The sequence below is a fragment of the Zootoca vivipara genome, chromosome 11, assembly GCF_965207765.1.
Source record: "Zootoca vivipara chromosome 11, rZooViv2.hap1.1, whole genome shotgun sequence".
NCBI lineage: Eukaryota > Metazoa > Chordata > Lepidosauria > Squamata > Lacertidae > Zootoca > Zootoca vivipara.
In genome coordinates, this window is record NC_142594.1 from 38,415,052 (window position 1) to 38,433,880 (window position 18,829).

The following is an 18,829-nucleotide window of genomic DNA, read 5'->3' on the forward strand; positions in this document are numbered from 1 at the left end:
TACCTTTTACCTTTACTTATAATAATTTATGGTGTGTTTGGCTTTAATTTTGTAGACATCTCGGGATTTGGCTTGCTTCATACAGTTTGAGAATGTAAATGTTTATTACGGTGTTCAACACAAAGCAAAGTATAAGGCACCTACAGACCACTGCTTTGTCTTAAAGGTAGGTACAAAAGATCATGCATTCTGGAGTGGCTGTTGCAAACATGTGTCACATTTGTAGTACAATCCTGTTGTTCTGTAAAACTCTTATAGCTAGAGCCTAGAAATGAGAAGTGAGATTTCTAGAGTTTCTGGATATAAACAATCTTTAGAGGGCAAAGGTAAGAGAGGGAAATAGCAGGGTTCCAACCATATATAACTCTAGCCTGTTTGAATCCAATCAGCACATGAAGGACTTAAACCATAGAGTAAGCTGTCCTGTCGGGCTTAGCCTATGCCACTTCCCACCTTGAGAGGAAATAGGTCACCAAGCCTTTATTATATTCCTCTTTTCCATATGACTCAATATGTAAGGAGCTCCGCATGGCTTTAACCAGCCTCTTTTGTTTCCGACCAGATCGGAGTCTGAAACTAGTGTTTTTTCTTTACCAATAGTTTAGAAACTTTTACCTTTTGTAATAAAATAACGGTTTGGCTGCCTATGCATCTTTTGAAGATTTTTGTAGGTAAACCATTTTATGACTTACCAAAGGTGTGGTCTATGTCTGTGCTGTGGGGGTGTGGATTAGCTTGGAAAGAGCTTTTAAAAGGGGGCATTTGGGGACTCAACAGAAGAGCACATTTTAAAGTTTTTACAGCTTATATTTCCATGCTTTTCTTTGCTTCATGTTTTGTGATTTTAAATCTCTGCTGGGGTTTTCTAATCAAACAGTACTTGCCCCAGACCTTGGGTCTTGGCTTCCAGGATTGCAACACAAATTAGGTATGACAGTGTGAAATGGAGTTTTAGATGAACGTCGATTGGAAAAATGGCATGGTGGGAATGCTAAGTCCTTCCCCAAGCTCCATGATCCTGATTTGAATTATTGAAGTATAAAATTTTTCCTCATGATACACTTCACATTACACCCCAAGTTTCTTTGGTTTCCCAGGCTCCCAGCTGCTATTAACACCTTTTTAAAATGCAGAGGATCTTTTGAACTGAATATCCTACATCATGTCTAGTTTGGCTAGAAAGCCAGGCAGACTCCAGAACTGTTGAAATATTTGAATGATAAATGCCAAATTGCACTGATTTCAAATGAACAGTTATGCATGCCAGACACAGAGCTTTGAGGATTGGCTATGTATGGGCCTTGGCCTTGTTGCGATGGTGGAACTTTCAAGTACGTTTGCAGCCTGTCTTTTTTGCCAACAAACAACTCGGTATTTGCAAACCCCATGTTCAGTCAAAAAGCCTGCTAAAACTTATGGCGTGGTAGCGCCTTTTCAGGAGCATTTGCTGTTGAGTTCAGGTTATGGGCACTATGGCATTACTTTTGGAGATTCAAAGAGTCACTAGCATAAAATCTTAGCCCCAAGTTTTTTAAAAAAAATAGAAAATATATTCACAGTTGACAGTAGCAAGGTAATCTAAATGTAAATTGGCTCGTTTAGTCAGTCTGTTGTGTCTGATACCAGGAGAATTTAATTATGCTTTATTGGCGCAGGTTTTGCATGAGTAACCTGAGAGTAATGGTGCATAATGTGGAATTAATCTAGGGTGAAAGAATTGGTGCCCTGGGAACAAACTGGCACAATAGCATCATCATACCCTATTTCCACGCTTAGTACCTGCCACTGCAGCCTATCCAGCTGGGCTTTCGTAATAACCTTTAGAGACATCTTTCAGATGGTGCTTTTGAGAATTGTGTTGCCATGTTCTTTAATGTTGGCCTTCTAGGGCTAGTCCATGTGATCTGGTACATATATTCCGTAGTGTAATAAACTCAAAAACTGCACAAAGCCAAAATCCGGAGTTCGTCTTGTTGCATCCCAGCCTGCTTCCCCCTCGCAAACTGGTTGATGTGATGCAAAGAAACAAACTGAGGTATTTGACTGGTGATAATATAATCACACATTCAAACAATGAGAACTCTTCCAACTTAATGCACCAAGTTAATGGGAGGTCATGCCCACCATGTGCTTCTAACCAGGACAGTAGTTTGTATTTATTATTTATTTGTTTCACAAACAGCATGCACGGCTCGATTGTGGAAAACACCACCACCACCACCACCTCAAAGTGGTTTACAAAAGATAAAACAGTAAAATCAAAGGGGGGGACGGACACAACCATACTTTCAACATGCAAAAGCAAAAATAACGAAAAAGATTAAAATTACCCCAACGTTCTAAGCATCTGGGCAAGTTTGTCTAAATAAGAATGTTTCTAGAGGCACCAAAGAGTTTGCAGGCTTCTGCTCTGAAATGTAAAAGTTTAATGGCTATAATGGAAATAGCTACTTCTCCTAAAGCGCTCCCTTCCATACAATAATCCAGTTCGTACATATGGCTAAGGGTGAATACACATGAGACACATATGTGGTTTCTCAGAGAGGAGATCCCAGCCACATCTTGGTGGTACTGCTGCAGAGCCTCTGAGAGATATGCTGTGGTTTAGCCAAGCACGTCACCTGAACTTGGTCTCATGGTTTGTCTTGCTTCAACCAAGGTTTTGTTCTTGGGCAGGCTTCCTCAACCTCGGCCCTCCAGATGTTTTTGGCCTACAACTCCCATGATCCCTAGCTAGCAGGACCAGTGGTCAGTGATGATGGGAATTGTATACTCAGAACATCAGGAGAGCAGAGGTCGAGGAAGCCTGTTTTACTGCTCGTGGTTTGTCTGAAGGAGACAAACCACAAGCCCAAGTTTGGAGGACATGCTAAGCCAAACTATGGCTTAGGTCAAAACAACTGGAGAACATGAGGGGGCAGGAGCTCTCACACACTCAAGCTTTCACGCTAAGCCATGTAGCCACTGAGTTGTAGCACTTAAGACAGTGGAGCCCTGTCTCATGTTGTAATTGGCAACTAATAACTAATAAGAATGCTTCAGAGAGAAGACGAGAAAGGAACTGGAGGGTATAACTAAATATTACACACAAGCTCGGGTGTCAAAAACCCTGCCAGCCTTTTTATTTATTTAAAGAAAAAAAGCTGCTTCATGAGGGGAGTTTCAAGTGAAGATATTTGAATTTTAAAACACTTCAGAAAATCTGCATTGCTTCCTTATGGAGCCTCTTAAAAATAATGAAGTATATTTTTTGGAATATTAAGGAAGACCGGCAAAGGTCATGGTAATGTTTGTTTGGTTAAAAGAGATCTTTAAAAATTGAAAAGTATCTGATGCCACCTGCTGGATTTAACTGATACTTGCAGTGCATCAAAATTCCTAGTTCTCAGGCCTAATAGAAGACGGAAGAATCATTTCTAGAATGGAAGTTGTTGTTGTTTAGTCGTTTAGTTGTGTCTGACTCTTCGTGACCCCATGGACCAAAGCACGCCAGGCACTCCTGTCTTCCACCGCCTCCCGCAGTTTGGTCAGACCCATGTTGATAGCTTCGAAAACACTGTCCAACCATCTCGTCCTCTGTCGTCCCCTTCTCCTTGTGCCCTCCATCTTTCCCAGCATCAGGGGCTTTTCCAGGGAGTCTTCTCTTCTCATGAGGTGGCCAGAGTATTGGAGCCTCAGCTTCAGGATCTGTCCTTCCAGTGAGCACTCAGGGCTGATTTCCTTCAGAATGGATAGGTTTGATCTTCTTGCAGTCCATGGGACTCTCAAGAGTCTCCTCCAGCACCATAATTCAAAAGCATCAATTCTTTGGCGATCAGCCTTCTTTATGGTCCAGCTCTCACTTCCATACATCACTACTGGGAAAACCATAGCTTTAACTATAGGGACCTTTGTCGGCAAGGTGGAAGTACTCATTGAATGCATTGAACTGAACATTCTACCGGTATTTAGCATGTGAACATTTTAGTTGCCCTACATTTTTCATGGTGCAGAAGTTACATTTTGAAAAAACAATTGTTGCAACAGTAAACAACAAATAATTTGTCCTGATAAAATTACAGACTTTTGTCATGCTATGTAATAAGGTTTCACTTGATTAATCTAAAAGATCACACCACATTTTTGCTTGAGTGTTGGGTGGATTCCTGCCACAGTCTTAACAATTTATGTATTCAGTAAACATTTGCCATATGTTATAAAAGGAATAGGTGTCAAGGGCCGAATTGGCTGAAAGTTTTGTGTGTTTTACCTTTGCCCCCATGTACCAGTGATTAGGTGGAACAAGTTTGTCATGAAACTCATCATGGGATATTTTTTGTTAAAGGGTGGCACATGAATTAGCTAAATAGTAAATGAATTAAATACGGAACTCGGAACACATTGGACTTCATGATCAGATGTCTTTTTATAGTCTACATTTTATGCAGATTTTCCATTAAGCATTTTCCATTAAGCACTAAGCAGATTTTCCATTAAGCACTAACAAGGTTATACTTTGAAGTTAATGCATGACAACCTCAAAAATTAACACACATAGTAGCGAAGCGGTGAGGGGCAGGGATGGATTTGTTGTTGGTTTTTTAATGTATGCAGAAAAAATACTGGGACCAGTGAAAATATGTATGCAAGCTGACACCAGATCCTAAACAGAGAGGCAGAAATTCTAAACGAGGGGATGTGGAGCAGAGACTACTTCATATGCTGCTCAAAAATTTGCTTGCTTCTTTGAAACTGCAGATACGTTAATCTTCCAGCTTATACAACTGCCACATGACAATCCTCAATGGAGACCCCAATTTACACACTGAATGCTAAGCTCAGAACTGCCTCACATTTACTTGGCTGGAAGTCATGTTGGAAGTAGGCTGTTTCAAGCTAAGCTTCCACCCAACAAATGTCTCCTTACAAATGTGTTTATAATCAGTAGCATTTTGTTATGAAGCATTTTGTGACTTGTTCACAGATGTATGTCTGATTTGTTTCCTGCTAATGTAAGACCTTTGTTTCCACTTATTTTAATTTCAATCTATTTTAATGATAAAAATTATTATTATTATTATTATTATTATTATTATTATTATTATTATTATTGCTAGCATCCCCAAATACAGAAGGAGTCTCAGTATATCAGATACTTGTGCTGTGATGACCGGCAGACTCTACATCAGTGGGTAACTGGCATAAGAATTGCAAAGGTATGAAGTGCAAGATGTGCAGTCGTTTTTTAAAAACACACACCCAAAACAGCTGCATAATTTGTTGATTTTCACAATGGACAAAAATAATTTGTTCCTTTCCAAGTAAAATATGGGCACACGATGGAAATATATTTGTGGAAATGTGAGATAATACAGATGCAAATGTAATTAGGTTGTGGGAGCCTGGAGAAGTCTCATCATCAGCCTGAGACCCATCTGAAAAATTATGAATAAGCTGTTCTAACTGCAGTAAGGAAAACAAGACAAAGATTGTAATGTGCTCACACATACGGTAGTTGATACCTGTGCATCAGGTGGCTCTTCCCATTTGCAGCATCCATCAGCTCATGCATGGACTGCACTGCCAGTGGGTGAATTCAGGTGATAATTTGCTAGCTGGTAACTCACCATGATGTGCAACCACCCAGCAAGCCAGTCTTCTGTATGATCATGTCAGATGTTACCACCCCAGTTTCACCACATTTCTGGTAAGGTGCAGAAGTGTAATAGCAAGACATTTTCGTGTGGTAGGGGCAAGTCCTGGTTGGCCTAATGCACCAGCCTCCGCCGATCAGTGTGGTAAACCACCCTGAATGAAGCATCAGAAGAGTGTCGTTGGAATTCTTACATAAGCAGATAAAATAGGATGGGCTAGGTCCACAAGCGAGTTCATCCAGCGTGTGAATTTAAGCCATTGTAAACCTAGGGATTCAAGGTTTAAATTGCCTCTTGCCAAATACTTAATGGAATGGGCTGTAGGTGACCTCTGAACCCAACAAATGGAAATGACTTTACAAATGTATTGGATTCTAGACACCCATCTGCTCTGATGTGTTTAAACAAATCCTTGCACCTGTAGTTTTATAGTACTGACATTTATACTAGGTGCTGTAGGCAGACCTAGTACCATTCACTGGGGAGCATTTCTGTGGAGGGCTGGTTGTATTAGTCAAAACATCAGGAAGCAGGAAAGTGTGCTTTTATTCCTTTGAAGGGGTATTGGTGGTAATTTTCTGCATATAGGATAAAGCATGTGCTTATTTTCTCAGTATGGGAAGACGTTGTATGATAACTACACTCGCGCAGTGCAGAAGGCTGGCTTGGCTTCTCGGCTGACCAAACTAGGGAATGTTCAATCCTCCACTGCTGCGATATCATCTTCAAAAGGTATGTGATATATGGTAAATGTTAAATTGTGTGCGCGCGTACATTAGTTATGGAAGAGCATCCTGCATGTTGGGTTTTCTGCAGATTGACATTTGTTCTGATTCAGCGGTAAGCAGCGGGTTTTCCTAGGGAAAAGGGTGGGACAAGAGAAAAACCTCTTGGGCTCATGCCTTGAAATCACTGGAGAAGCGGAAAAGTAGATGAGCCTTCAGTGTAGACAATACTGAGCTAGATGGAGCAGTAGGTCTGACTCTGTATAAGGCAGCTTCCCATGTTCTTAACATTTGGACACAGGTGTACTATAGTTTTTTCTGGATTGTATTTTAGTTAAAGCCTAACTTGGCCTTCAACTTTGGGTCTTCAGAAGTTGTTGCACTAAAACTCCCAGGATCCCTGACAATTGGCTAAGCTGGCTGGGGTTGATAAGTGTTAAGAGTTCAACAACTGCTGGGCTCCCAAGGTTGAAGAATTCTCATTGAAACATATTCTTGTTTTGCCAGTTCAACGTTTTCTAAAAAGGGAAACTAGAAGTGCAAGAACTACTTTTTTGGGGGGGGGGGAGAAAAGCTGCTGCATATCCTAAACTGGAGAGTAAGATATGACGGCCCTGGCCAACAGAAAAAGTTCACATAATCCTCTGCAGTACAGTACAGTTCAAGCCAGAGAGATTTCTTCTTGGCTTTGTTCCCTTAGTCTGTCAGGAATACGGCACGTCTGCAGCTCCTTAGAGAAGCATCAACAACATACAAAACTATTCACAGGGTGCTTTAGTATCATACGGAGATTAGTTTATTATTTCAATCATGATTCAAAATAAGAATGATTTTTGCTTTAATCACTCGAATTTGGTTTTGCAAGCCTGTTCTTTCTTTTTTTTTAACTATGTTTCATAGGTAGTACTCATGCCAATGGACAGGTCCCCCAAAGCACGACCCTCACTGCTGCAAATTCTTCAGAGCCTGGGAAACCTGCTGAGATGCCAAAGGTACAAATTAAACGTATCATCATAAATTCAGCATTAACATAAATGCATCTGTAGGCAGGAAGCCTGGAGGTCCATGCAAGGTCCATGCTTTCTTCCAGCTTGACTAGAAATCTAGGCACATTGGCTGCAGCCACCCACAGCCCTCGTAACGCACGAAAGGTGCTGTACTTCTTTTTACAGGTAGGTAGCCATGTTGGTCTGACGTAGTCGAAACAAAAAATAAAAAAAATTCCTTCCAGTAGCACCTTAGAGACCAACTAACTTTGTCACTGGTATGAGCTTTCATGTGCATGCACACTTCTTCAGATACTTATTTTGTCCATCTTGAAATCAAATAAATAAGTTGGCATGTAGGAAATAAAAAGCAATAGGAATACTATTAAAATTCAATATGAATATTTAGTGCAATGGAAATGTCATTTCCCATCTTCAACCACATCTACTTTAGACCACCTAAGTCCTAAATGAAGCTCATGGAGCATTGGTGGTCCACAGACCCCAGTTTAGGAACCCCTGCTCTCCATTTGGGTGCAGGTCACACTCAGGCTTGTAGCACCTGTGCCAAAGTACCTGTAAATGAATTAGGAACTGGAGATGTGCAAAATATAAACTTTGGGGCACCCTAGTTTTGTTCCTTAAATAGCCTGCCTTGGTTACTTACTGAACTGAAACAATTCATTCCACTTATCCATTTTGTGCATATATGCTCAAAGTAAGGGAGACTTGAGGGTTGTTTTTTTTTAATCTGCCTAGAAACTGTTCTACAGATGACTAGAAGCAGGAAGTGCTTAGAAAGGTTACCATGCAAACATAACTCTCTTAACAGCTACCAGCTGCCAGCTGCAAATGAAAGGAAAGCACGTGCATTACACTGCCAACTGGATTCTATTCATCTTAAGAACATAGCCTAGCAGCCACATGGTGAAGGCAAGCTCACCTAATACTCTGCCAGTGCAAACATTTACCTAACAAACTGCTAGTTAAATGAATGACACATTGATTTAACTTGTGTGACGAATGCTTTGGAAGAGATCAAACATTTTATCTTTCTGTTCAGTTTGTGTACAGTGTGCAGCTAGAGGTTAAGACACTCCAGTCATCTTTCATTATAAGAGAATGTGGAGGGAAAGTGGCTATGATTGGTACAAAAGGGCAGAAAAATGTATAGTAGCCAGCTTGCTCTCAGTTCTTAGCAAAATGCATTCAATGTTAAGCTCCAGTCACCAGCCTCCAGGAGACTATGTAAGCGAAGACCAGAGGAGATACGGTAGGTATTAACTACTCTGTGTACAGGCCTTTTTAGCGCACCCATTTCCCAAAGGCTAAAGAGAATGCAGTAAGCACTGAGCAATATATCAGTTGCAAGGGCTAAAGTAGCTGTATTCACACTATGTGAGCACTGCACTGTGTTTGCAAGCCAAGGAAATAAAACCGTGTGCAATGCCAGGTCAATGCAGGGCCAGCCCTACCATTTGGCAGAGTGACACAGCTGCCTCAGGCAGCAGAGGCTGGAGGTGGTGGTGATGATCAGTGGCAAAATGTTGAAAGGCAGGCTTGTCTGTGTCACACAGCCGCTGCTCCACTGTTGTGGACACTAAATGTTCAGGTAAGATTCAGCTGCCAATCTGCTTAGCTTCTCTTCCGCTTCAAATGTTTAGACCATTGAAATGAAAATTGGCAACTGATTCCTAGTCCTGGAACAGTTGAGAAAAGACTGGATTTTCTATCAGGCTGCCAGAAGGTTGTCCTTCTGTTTAGACTCCTTGTAGCTTCACATTCACAACAGATGTTACCTATGCTAAATCTCCCTACATCAAATGGGTATCAGGAAATGGTAATATAATTTGAGGAACTGAGATTGTAAGTAAACTTAAATGTCCATAGACAGGAGGGAGTCGTTCAGATTGTCCGGTTTTGCAAAAACCAATCCTTGTAGTTTTGGAATGCATCTATTTTTACTGCTAAATGGGCACAAATGGAAATCCCAGTGTTATATATTCTCCCTGCTGCCCTGATACCAAGGAAGACATAATTCCTGCTGGACCTGCAATCTTTCTTTTACTATTCACCTCTCATTTTGCAAATGGCTTCCTTTATTTTAAAAGGTTACGAAACCGGACAGCACCACTGACACCAGACGAGCGCCACCATCTCCCATGCCACAACCAAAACACCTCCGTAAACCTGGTGGGCTACACCCACCACCCCCTCCTCAAAGACGATGTTCTGCTTTTACTGGTTCGTTGAACCTGCCCCAAAATATGGAGAGAAGAAACACAATTGCCACATCAGATCCAGACGAATTTCCACCACCCCCTGAATCAATACTGCTACCCACTGATTTGGAGGACTTGCCACCACCACCACCACCGCCTGAATACTATGAAGATCCTCCTGATTTCATACCAGCCCCACCACCTTCCTTTGCTGTGGGCACTGGCACTCCAGAACTGCCACCACCACCTCCTGCAGTCTCTGCCCCCACGATGCCTCCGCCTATCAGAAAGAAACCTCCTCCTCCTCCTAAAAGACAAGAACAAAGTGCTGGGCAGGCAGGAGGGCCTAGGCAGAGTGGGCTTCCTCCAAGGGGGGATGCAAGTGAACAAGGAGGGGATTTAATGTCTGATTTAATGAAAGCACTGCAAAAGAAGAGGGGTGAGACATCATGAAACAAGCAGTTTAAATGAAGATTAGTGTGCGGTTTTAGTTGGATCAGGGAGAGGGTTGCCCAGATAATTTGTCTACAGCTCTTCCTGGTGGTCCAAAGGAATATGTGCTAGAGAAAGGCATCCCAACATATTACGAAGCAATGCATTTCCCCCCTACCCGCCCCTGCAACTTGTTCCGAGATGGTGGCTTCCCATGTTCCTGGTTTGATGCTGAAGAGCACAACTAGAAGCATGGGAAGTGTCCCAAGGGAGAGGCAGATTCCCAAGGAGATTTTGATCTAGCAAAAAAGAGGAAAGAACCTTATAACAAATTAAAGGCTGACTAATATTAATCAATTGAAGGTTTAAGAGCCTATTTAATTGGATTTCCCCTGGGCATGTGTTCATGTATATTGCACAATCTGTTCTTACGCTGTAAATGTATGGCAAATGTATGGACAGGCATGACCTGATTTGCAAAAATAAGGAGTCTGAAAACAGCACTACAACAGTTGCAGTGATAACAGTCTCAACAATTCCACCCACCATCCCCATACTTTTTAAAGAACTAGTACAGTGGTACCTCGGTTTACAAACACAATTGGTTCCGGAAGTCTGTACTTAACCTGAAGCAAACTTTCCCATTGAAAGTAATGGAAAGTGGATTACTCCGTTCCAGACGGTCTGTTGAGTACATAAACTGAAGCGTACTTAACCTGAAGTGAAGTTTCCCACTGAAAGTAATGGAAAGTGGATTAATCTGTTCCAGATGGGTCCGCGGAGTACTTAAACTGAAAATACTCAAACCGAGGCGTACTTAAACCAAGGTATGACTGTACTATTAGATATGGGGGATGCAGGTGGCGCTGTGGGTTAAACCACAGAGCCTAGGGCTTGCCGATCAGAAGGTTGGTGGTTCGAATCCCTGCAACGAAATGAGCTCCTGTTGCTCGGTCCCAGCTCCTGCCAACCTAGCAGTTCGAAAGCACATCAAAGTGCAAGTAGATAAATAGGTACCACTCCAAGCGAGAAGGTAAACGGCGTTTCTGTGCGCTGCTTTGGTTCGCCAGAAGCGGCTTTGTCATGCTGGCCACATGACCTGGAAGCTGTACACCGGCTCCCTCGGCCAATAACGCGAGATGAGCACTGCAACCTGAGTCAGTCACGACTGGACCTAATGGTCAGGGTTCCCTTTACCTTTACTATTAGATACAGCAAGAACCAACCATTTGGAAAACACTGAACTCTTCCACTTGAGGCTTTATTATTCACAGATTGTCCTGCACTGTGCCACACCTGTTTCCTCAATTGTTTTGAAGTGAGAAATCCCAACCAAAATGCTGCTTTCAGCTGTCGTATCTGCAGGCTATGTCTCTGGTTATTTATCCAATATAATGCAAGGCCAAAGATACGCAAGTTTCAGTTCTTCTTCCCACAGCAACCAAGTTAGCAATTGTCTTTTAAGTGATGCCTAAAAATATTTGTCTCCTAAAGACTTTATGATGATCGGAATACGTTAAGTCATTTATGACTTCTTACGCATCTTTCATCTTTTATGATTCACCCTAATCTTCCAGTGTTCGTTTTGACAGAACTTGTTTTGACTGCCAGCTCCTGAATAAAATCCTCTTCAGTGCCTCATAAAAGTGTCAAAGTTAATGAACAAGCAACACTGTTTTGAAGCATGTAGTGCACGCATACGCAAAAAAAATTCTTTGAAATGGCGAGTGCTTTCATTCTCTAAACATTCAGTTCAGGAGCACAACAGTTACGCCTAAAATCGGGAAACAGAAACAGACAGCATGGAAACTAAATCCTACCCTTGGAGAGTTGTCAATGGCCAATCCTCAAATGGCTTACCAGCAGAACTAGCTTGCAAACCAGATATTTTAACACAGCTGCAGAGACACTAGGAAGAACCTTGGCTATAAATGATACTTAGATCAAAAGCTGTTCTTGACATGAGAAAAGTGGTGCTTGGTGCAGTTCAACTATTTGCCCATACTGCCTTATGCTTTGTCAACTTTGTTTGTTTCTCAGATCGGTTGAGATTTTGTTGTTCTAACGATTTAGAATCCTGGTTTCTAGATCCAGTTATCATGTGCCAAGGTTATTTATGGGATCCTCAAGAGGCAGACTCTCTTGCCTTGGAGACTACAGAATTTGGGGTGCCTCTTATACAAAGCTGAATCGCGGACAGTCACAAGCAATTCCTATGATTGTGGCACAGCAAGAGCAAAGGGAGTTGGTTACAAGGAAATTAAAATGGCAAGCAGGAGGGAAGGGGAGCAATAATTCCAATAATTCCAGATAAGAATGGATGAATCTGTCTTCTTCCTGTCTATGCCAGTTCTGCATGAAATGATTCAGAATTATGTTCCACCTTGTTTCTGTATCAATCTATTGATTTTAACTGCATGAAAATTGGCATGTTTTATGCTTTTTACCCAGTAATACACATTTTTTTTACACAGTTTGGTACTATTTTTTGAGCTAAGAACTGTAGTAGAGATTTGGCAGCACATTGGGTGGGTGGGGGCTGTTTAAATCCATGTATTAGCCTGGGAAGGGTGCATCAGATCAATTCATTTAAAATGCAGACCAAATTAAATCATTGACATTACCAAGCTCAAGTGTGAGAAATGGAGAGTGCAGGAATTGGAGGGGCCACTGATCTTCTGACCAGGAAATGCAGAAGGCAGCTAATTTCACATAGATGTGGTTGGGAAACATTGTTCAGTAATCGGGCATACCAGGGGTGTAGCCGAAACAGGACAAGGATGATCTTGCAAGAGGAAGAGGAGAATTGAGCCACTGAATGACACAACAGGAATAGGAGCAGAGGGCATGATTTGACTAAAATTCTAAATGTGTCCTTTTTATTGTCGTTTGGTGTTACTTGAAGGCTATATCCCTTCATTTAATCTTGATCTCAGTTTCTTTTCGTCAAGATGAACAACTGACTTTAATGTCTTTAGCCCATGCAGGGGGGCGTTGTGCATAACCAGCTCTCTCAGCCATTGCTTGCCTCTGAAAGGGGCGTTGTAAAACCTGCTTCAAGAGGTGGACCTGAAAGTAAAACAATTTTAAAACAAAAGCATTATACAGAGACAAAACTACAGAACAAACCCTGGTATCCCAACAGTACAATTCTATGATTATATACACTCTTCCATACAGGTTACAATTAAGCGGTTTTTTCACTCAACGGTTTGTAGAGTTTATGCTTGGCATTTATGCTTCTATTCCTTGATAACTGTATCTTTCGTCTCTTGAGCATAAAAAGTTAAAGCAAGTTAGCAAGATACCTCAGAAAAGTCATTCCTTTCTGCCTTTTGCGCAGCTGACTCGGCCATCCAGTTTCTGAGCACGTACCTAGGATTTATATCTGTAGCCAAAAAGAAGACCGTATTTGCACATACAAAAAAAATCAGCAGGGGCTTTTCTCTTGAGATTTTATTATACTGACATCCACATCTTTTCTTAGTACTGATATAAGGAAGTAATTAAGGATCTGAAAGAAATGGACATTAAAACAGGAAGAAAAATTCATGCTTACAACTCCTTCACCACCCTGCTACTCTCAGAGTGCCTAGAATTAAGTGTGAGTTGCCTGTATTATTACCACACAACAACTTACAGCTGTACTATTGCAGGGAAAGAGTGTTCCCAAGTTTTCCTGAATCTGAAATATTTAAAAGGTGACAATTTATTATAGGCTTCTTTCATCGTCAATCCTTATTTCTAGGTTATACAATTTTATATACACTTTTACTTTTTAAAAGTAGCACAGGTTTCCCCTTCTTAACTTAAGCAGAAGAATGCACCTTTTGTTTTCCACCGCTAGAAACTTATCAAAAAAAGAGAAGTTTGAAGGTGGCCACTTTCAAACCCCTTTAAATTAAAACTTATCGAGTAAGGCACGCAGGAATGTTCACGGTGTATGTAACAAATGTTTGGAAGGAACATAATCACAACCAAGGATTTGTTACAGCTCCTGGATGGGGTGAGGGGGCTCTGAAACAGCCCTATTATTATTTTTCTTCAACTTGTCTCAAACTGATTAGGTTTAGAAGTCAGACAGCATTTGAAAATAAAACCACCAAATCTTATCTACCAGAACAATAAATGCTCATCTACGAAGAGGTTTACACTGAATTGTGGGATCAGTGGAGATTCTTGTAAACAGACCGAGACTTTAATTGTCAAGTGTATATCTGGTAATATTGGGACAGATGCCTACGCAAAGCCCAGAAGCCAGACATGGGAGCAACCGCCCTCTGTTGCAGTTGTTCCCTGTGATATGATGAATCTTGGTATTCCAGGATCCTAGAGGTATCCTGAAGCTGAATATAGTATAGTAACAATTACCTGCTTCTGATATGGAATGAAAAACCAATACAAGCCTGCAATCCTGCCAGATTAATGCCATTAATATACAACATTAATATATATATATATATATATATATACCTGATGGTGCTTCCTCAACTATCTGTGTTTTAAATCCTGTTATTCTTCAGGACCAGCAGGGCAGATGAATGAATTTTGGAGATGAAAGGCAAATCTGTTTCTTTTGATATCTGATACGGTAAGCAGCATTGAGAGGCACATATAGCTGTAGCATAATTATAGCTATATGAGGCTTTCCTTTTCACAGCTATTTTCCCAAATGCTTCAAAGTGCTGCTCAAATAAGTAAATAATAAACAAACAAACAAACCCTTATGTTTACCACCTTAGCCCATGGGAAATAATTAGTGCAGAAAATCTGGAGTTATTTAGGCTTAGGAGCTCCAATGACAACGTTATAAGGAGTCCTGTACCGAGTGAGATCGCTGATCCATCCAGTCCGGTGTACCTCATCCAGCAGTGCTCTCTAAGATCTCAGGCAGAGCCCTGTAGTCTAGTCTTGCTAGATTAGTTTTTTATAACCAAATCACTAAGCCTAGAAAACCAAACTGGTGGCAGTATGGTTGTGAACACAGCAGGATGAAGAATGTGTGGGGAGTCTTTGGGCCACCATGTTTGCTAGTCATCATCCCTGACCATTAGCCATGCTTGCTGGGGCTCATGGGAGTTGTAATCCAACATCATCTGGAAGGCAAAGGGTGCCTCACACCTGATCTACACTGGTGTGCCACAGAGGCAGGTTTCTTGTAAAATTGATCACTTTCCCCAAACTGGCAATTATTTCTGTCTCAAGAGAACCTAGAGGAAGGGGCTACTGGTTTTCAAGTCCCACCCCAGCAGAGTTAGCTCTGGGGAAACAAGTATATGGTATATGTGATATGTTGGCACACTAGGTCCCAGCCTGATATCTACTGCACACATAGCATATTCTACATGGGTGTAAAGTGTGTGGGAACTCAGGAGTGGGGTGTGTGTGTGTGTTTGCCCTCAGGGAATGGAAATCACAAGAGTCTACATTAAGGTGCTTGGAAACCCAATGTAATGTCACATCAGTTAAACAATTATTGAAAGAAATATCTGGCCTACAGGAAGGGCATGCGACTTAACTGTTGAGAAGAAAATAAATTATTGACTCACTCATCATTCTTTTGCTTCGCTTGGAATCAGAATCACCCAAGTTCCTATATTGTACACACAAAACAGGATCATGAAGATTAGTTTGTGCCTCTTGCTCTGGGCTGGTTCAAACGTATTGAGAATAAGCATTAGGCCCATGCACTTCTCCTTTATCTTTCCCCTTGTTCAGCAGCCTTAGTGCTTCCATTATTGTTTCTCTCTTTTTTACCTTTCTCTCTTTTTTGCCATATAATATTTTATTAATTTTTAACATACAATCACATTCGGCATTGGAAAACCGTGGCTAAAGCTTGACTTACTAACTAGGATACTTGATAAGGCTCTGATCTTAATAAACCATGGTTTATTAAGATTGTTACGTCTGAACCACAGCCTCTGTCTGCAATTCTGCATTTAACTGATACGCTACTTGCTATTTTTCCAAGACAACATTAATAAAGTATTCACAAAAATGCATCAATAATAAAGTATGGAAAAATGAATTATGCAGGTTTCACAACAGTTTATATTCTTCATGACCAGAAACTGATGATCATGGAATATGCTTTTTTCTAAAAAAATATTTAGGGGTACTCTCATTTTAACTCAAGAAACCCACCATTTTATAGTTAAAATTGGAAAAAATAAATACAGTAAATGGACAAAAGTACAAAAATTCACAAAATGTTTAGGGGTATGCATACCCCCAGGAAAAAAGCACTGAATATGCCTATGGAATCTACTGGTTTAAATATTCAGTCTATTTCATACGGAAGTCTCAAAGTAACACATAAAACACTTAATACACAATGCATAGTCTTGAACATGCACTGCCCACTGAAAGGCAACTCCAAAAAATATGTATCAATTGTTGGGAAGGAAAATGCTCAAATTTGTAAATCTGGGAGGTGGGGAATCATGAGGGATGCCTTTCCTACAGATCTTTTTATATGGATTTGATTACTGGTATGGGTAGACCAAAGGATATTATCAGAAAAACCCTAAGTTGCCATATACACAGTTAGGCGATTGGTCAGTCTAGCACAGTTCACTGACAATGCTACAAAACTACCATGATTTCAGACAGGAGGTATTGCAAGCTCAACCAAGAACTTCAAGAACACAGTGAGACAAGGGAAAGATTGGCCCCACTGATATTATTTCTTTGCACTTCCCCACCTCCCATCCTAGCTCTTCAACATTCTCATATAACTACTAAGTTTGCTTAATTGAATTTCCTCTGCTTGCATTAACTGGGTTAGAATATGTGATTTTTTTGCCAGGGTTGGGAGAAATCAAAGGACCAACCTGTCAATAATGAGTATGATCATCTAATATAAAGAGACCTGATACATATATTTTTCAGTTTTACACACTCACTTAAAAAAACAGAATTATTTTCACAGAGGAGAAACACATTTTAGGATTATTTTTTTATTCAATGCTAATATCTAGCCATTATAGAAAGATGAGTGCTGAGTTAGCAGCACAACTGTCCTGATCCTGATAAGGTATCTGGGAGGGGGAGGGAGAGGTCCAGTGAAAATTGAAATTCCCTCCACCTGCAAGTGTCCGCAATTGCATTTCTTTACCTTTTTAACCTCAAGAGACACAACACAACCCAGCTGGAAAAGAGCTTGTGTTTAGCCACATCTTGCAGAGCCCAAAATTCCTACATGGAAATAATTGATTGGTACTTAACATCAATAATAATAATAATAATAATAATAATAATAATAATAATAATAATACACACTTCACTTCCCAATATATGGATAACATGCAGCAGTTTGGGTAGCATATAGCAGTGATATATTCTCCAAAAATATTTCTGATGATCTACAACAGTACTGCACCAAGCTAAGGTAAAATCTGTTCCTTAGGCCAGGGACTTAGGTTTCTGTGTGTATTATAAATTATGGAAATCATTTCACTAGGCAAAAATCACACACTAGCAAAAAATAGTTCCCCAGAATAATTTAAATATTTTGGAAACCTGCCTATAAATTAAATGAAGGCATACAAGACTATTGTGTTGGGATAGTGTATATGAATGGCAAATATGCTGGTTTGGGAGGAAGCAAAACTTCTTGCAAGGAAGATGGATTGATTTATGATTCTTGCAATATCTGTGCTGGATTTCGGCCATTGATCCTCTCTGTAAATAAATAAGAACTATCTGTAAGGGAACATAACTTGCCACTGGCGAATTCTTTCCACAAAAAACGGAATAAGCTATGTTTATTTTTCTCTCAATTTATATAAAATCCTTGTTTGGGAACAGGTCATCTTTTAACCATGCAGGATATTACATCTGCCATCACACAGCTTATCATCTGGGAGTGATCCTCAGGCCTAGGATTTTTATTGTATCCAGTGCTCCACCCTTAACACCACCAGTGATAGTGACTTCCCTCAATTGCTCAAACAACACGTAAACAAAATATTCTTTATGCTTCTGGTGAACATGTCAGGTCATGTGTTGAGGTTTAGGCACATTCCCAGGTTGCAGAGACTTAATTCCTGACTTATATGAACCTCTACACTCTGTTGAGCCACAGAAACTCAAGTGCTGGGACAATATATGTCCCAACAGCCCACAGTTCAAGCTCCTCAATACTGAGCGACTGTTCTTGCTAATGGTGAGATTGTGCATTCCTTCGTAGAGTCCATCTAGCATGGAGGTGAATGTACGAGTAACTTTGCACAGGGCAAGTAGACTCGAGGCAAGGTGAAGGCTCAATACCTTGTGGGACCAATCTATTCCAAGCCTATTAATAGAAACAGACTACCAAAATATGGGATCAATGTGAGTTAACAAAAATAAGTTCTCAAACCCTTCAAAATATTTGTAATAGCTGTCACTGCAAAAAATGGTCCGTCCATCCCCCACCATTTGGCTTACCTATCAGATTCCTGCATGATGCGCTGCCATGGAAACAGAGACTGAAAAAATGTCCACAGTGGAACATGCAGCTGTTTTACTAAGCTCAGCTATCCTTTTCTTCCCAAAACAAACAAACAGGACCAGTCATTTTCACCCAGTCCTGCACATTATTTCAATTTCATTCTCCAACCAATCCTACTTTCACAATTTAATCTTAAAAGAATAATGAGCATTTTCTCTTAATGTCATTATGATGTATTCAAGTTTAAGGACCGTTCACATGTATCCTCAAATACCTTAGGAATGCTGATGCTCTGCAGCTGGTCTTCTGAAATCTCACTGAGCTCCCGAAAAGTCATTGTAAAATCCGCTTTTGTATCTTCCATGAGCTAATAAACATTAAAAGACTTCTGTCA

The 18,829-nt window shown here is 40.6% G+C and overlaps 2 protein-coding genes across 7 annotated transcripts in view; one reads left to right on the top strand and one right to left on the bottom strand.

Annotated features, from left to right (window-relative positions):
- The window catches only part of APBB1IP (amyloid beta precursor protein binding family B member 1 interacting protein), a 55,907-nt gene extending 43,442 nt beyond the window's left edge, over window positions 1-12,465 (top strand). The window contains exons 10-14 of the mRNA XM_035129651.3: window positions 56-166; window positions 5,097-5,195; window positions 6,248-6,365; window positions 7,259-7,350; window positions 9,456-12,465. Of these exons, the coding sequence (XP_034985542.3) occupies window positions 56-166; window positions 5,097-5,195; window positions 6,248-6,365; window positions 7,259-7,350; window positions 9,456-10,019 (984 nt within the window). The 3' untranslated portion in view covers window positions 10,020-12,465. The remainder of the gene's footprint in view (window positions 1-55; window positions 167-5,096; window positions 5,196-6,247; window positions 6,366-7,258; window positions 7,351-9,455) is intronic.
- Window positions 12,466-12,849: 384 nt separating this feature from the next.
- The window catches only part of LOC118091986 (uncharacterized), a 29,921-nt gene continuing 23,941 nt past the window's right edge, over window positions 12,850-18,829 (bottom strand). For 3 of the 6 annotated variants that reach the window (XM_088653986.1, XM_088653985.1, XM_088653984.1), the window contains exons 16-20: window positions 18,710-18,802; window positions 17,119-17,198; window positions 15,548-15,591; window positions 13,307-13,386; window positions 12,850-13,067 (exon numbers count right to left, since the gene is read on the bottom strand). In XM_088653986.1, coding sequence (XP_088510112.1) covers window positions 12,945-13,067; window positions 13,307-13,386; window positions 15,548-15,591; window positions 17,119-17,198; window positions 18,710-18,802 — 420 coding nt within the window. In that variant the 3' untranslated portion in view covers window positions 12,850-12,944. Of the gene's footprint in view, window positions 13,068-13,306; window positions 13,513-15,546; window positions 15,592-17,118; window positions 17,199-18,709; window positions 18,803-18,829 lie in introns of all 6 variants that reach the window. The other 3 variants (XR_015946369.1, XR_015946368.1, XM_088653987.1) reach the window with 3 other exon arrangements.